Genomic DNA, 713 nt, shown 5'->3' with positions numbered 1-713 from the left:
GGGAGGATGGGTGCTGGGTTGGGATCTGGGTCCTGGGGTGGGGGTCTATATCCAGGGTTGGGGTTTGGGTCCCAGGTTATGCCCAGGTCCCCGTGGGTGGGTTTGGGGTGCTGCCCAGGGCTCAGCCCCTCCCTGCAGCTCCAAAGTGTGCAGGATGTGGTCCAGGGTCCCCGAGCCCCCCCGGGGGACCGTCCCCAGCGCTGGTACTCACAGCTCTGCTGGGAGCGAGCGCGCCTGAAGCCCCCCTCGAAGCAGACGGTCGCCCCGTCCTCCTGCAGGCGGAAGAGCCGCTCCCTGGGCTTCCCCCGGGACTTGATCTTCCAGAGCGGGGACCCCCGCAGCATCCGCTGGATGTCCTCGTCCTCCGTCAGGCCTGCGGGGCACCAGCCCATGGGCACCCCGTGCGGGTACTGGGCGGGTACTGGGGGGGGAGTGGGGGGTGGGAGGCTTGGTGCACATCTGTATGCACATCTGCATGGGTACACCCCTGCACATGCCATGGGATGGTGTGGCATAGGGTGGCATGGGATGGGACAGACAGATCAGGATGGGACAGGACAGACATGATGGGACGGGACGGGATGGGATGGGATGGGATGGGATGGGACAGACACGATGGGACAGCACAGCATAGGACAGGATGGAGGGATGGGACAGATGGGACATGACAGACACGATGGAATGGGACAGGATGGGATGGGATGGGATGGGGT

General features: G+C 65.4%; 1 protein-coding gene across 1 annotated transcript in view; it reads right to left on the bottom strand.

Annotated features, from left to right (window-relative positions):
* Positions 1-713, bottom strand: part of PLCD3 (phospholipase C, delta 3) — a 17,172-nt gene that overhangs the window by 11,501 nt on the left and 4,958 nt on the right. The window contains exon 2 of the mRNA XM_009883727.1: positions 212-421. Within this exon, the coding sequence (XP_009882029.1) occupies positions 212-421 (210 nt within the window). The remainder of the gene's footprint in view (positions 1-211; positions 422-713) is intronic.

The sequence above is a fragment of the Charadrius vociferus genome, unplaced genomic scaffold (assembly GCF_000708025.1).
Source record: "Charadrius vociferus isolate BGI_N301 unplaced genomic scaffold, ASM70802v2 scaffold1284, whole genome shotgun sequence".
Lineage (NCBI taxonomy): Eukaryota > Metazoa > Chordata > Aves > Charadriiformes > Charadriidae > Charadrius > Charadrius vociferus.
The sequence above is the reverse complement of the archived record's forward strand: the minus strand, read 5'-3'. Positions and strand labels throughout refer to the sequence as shown.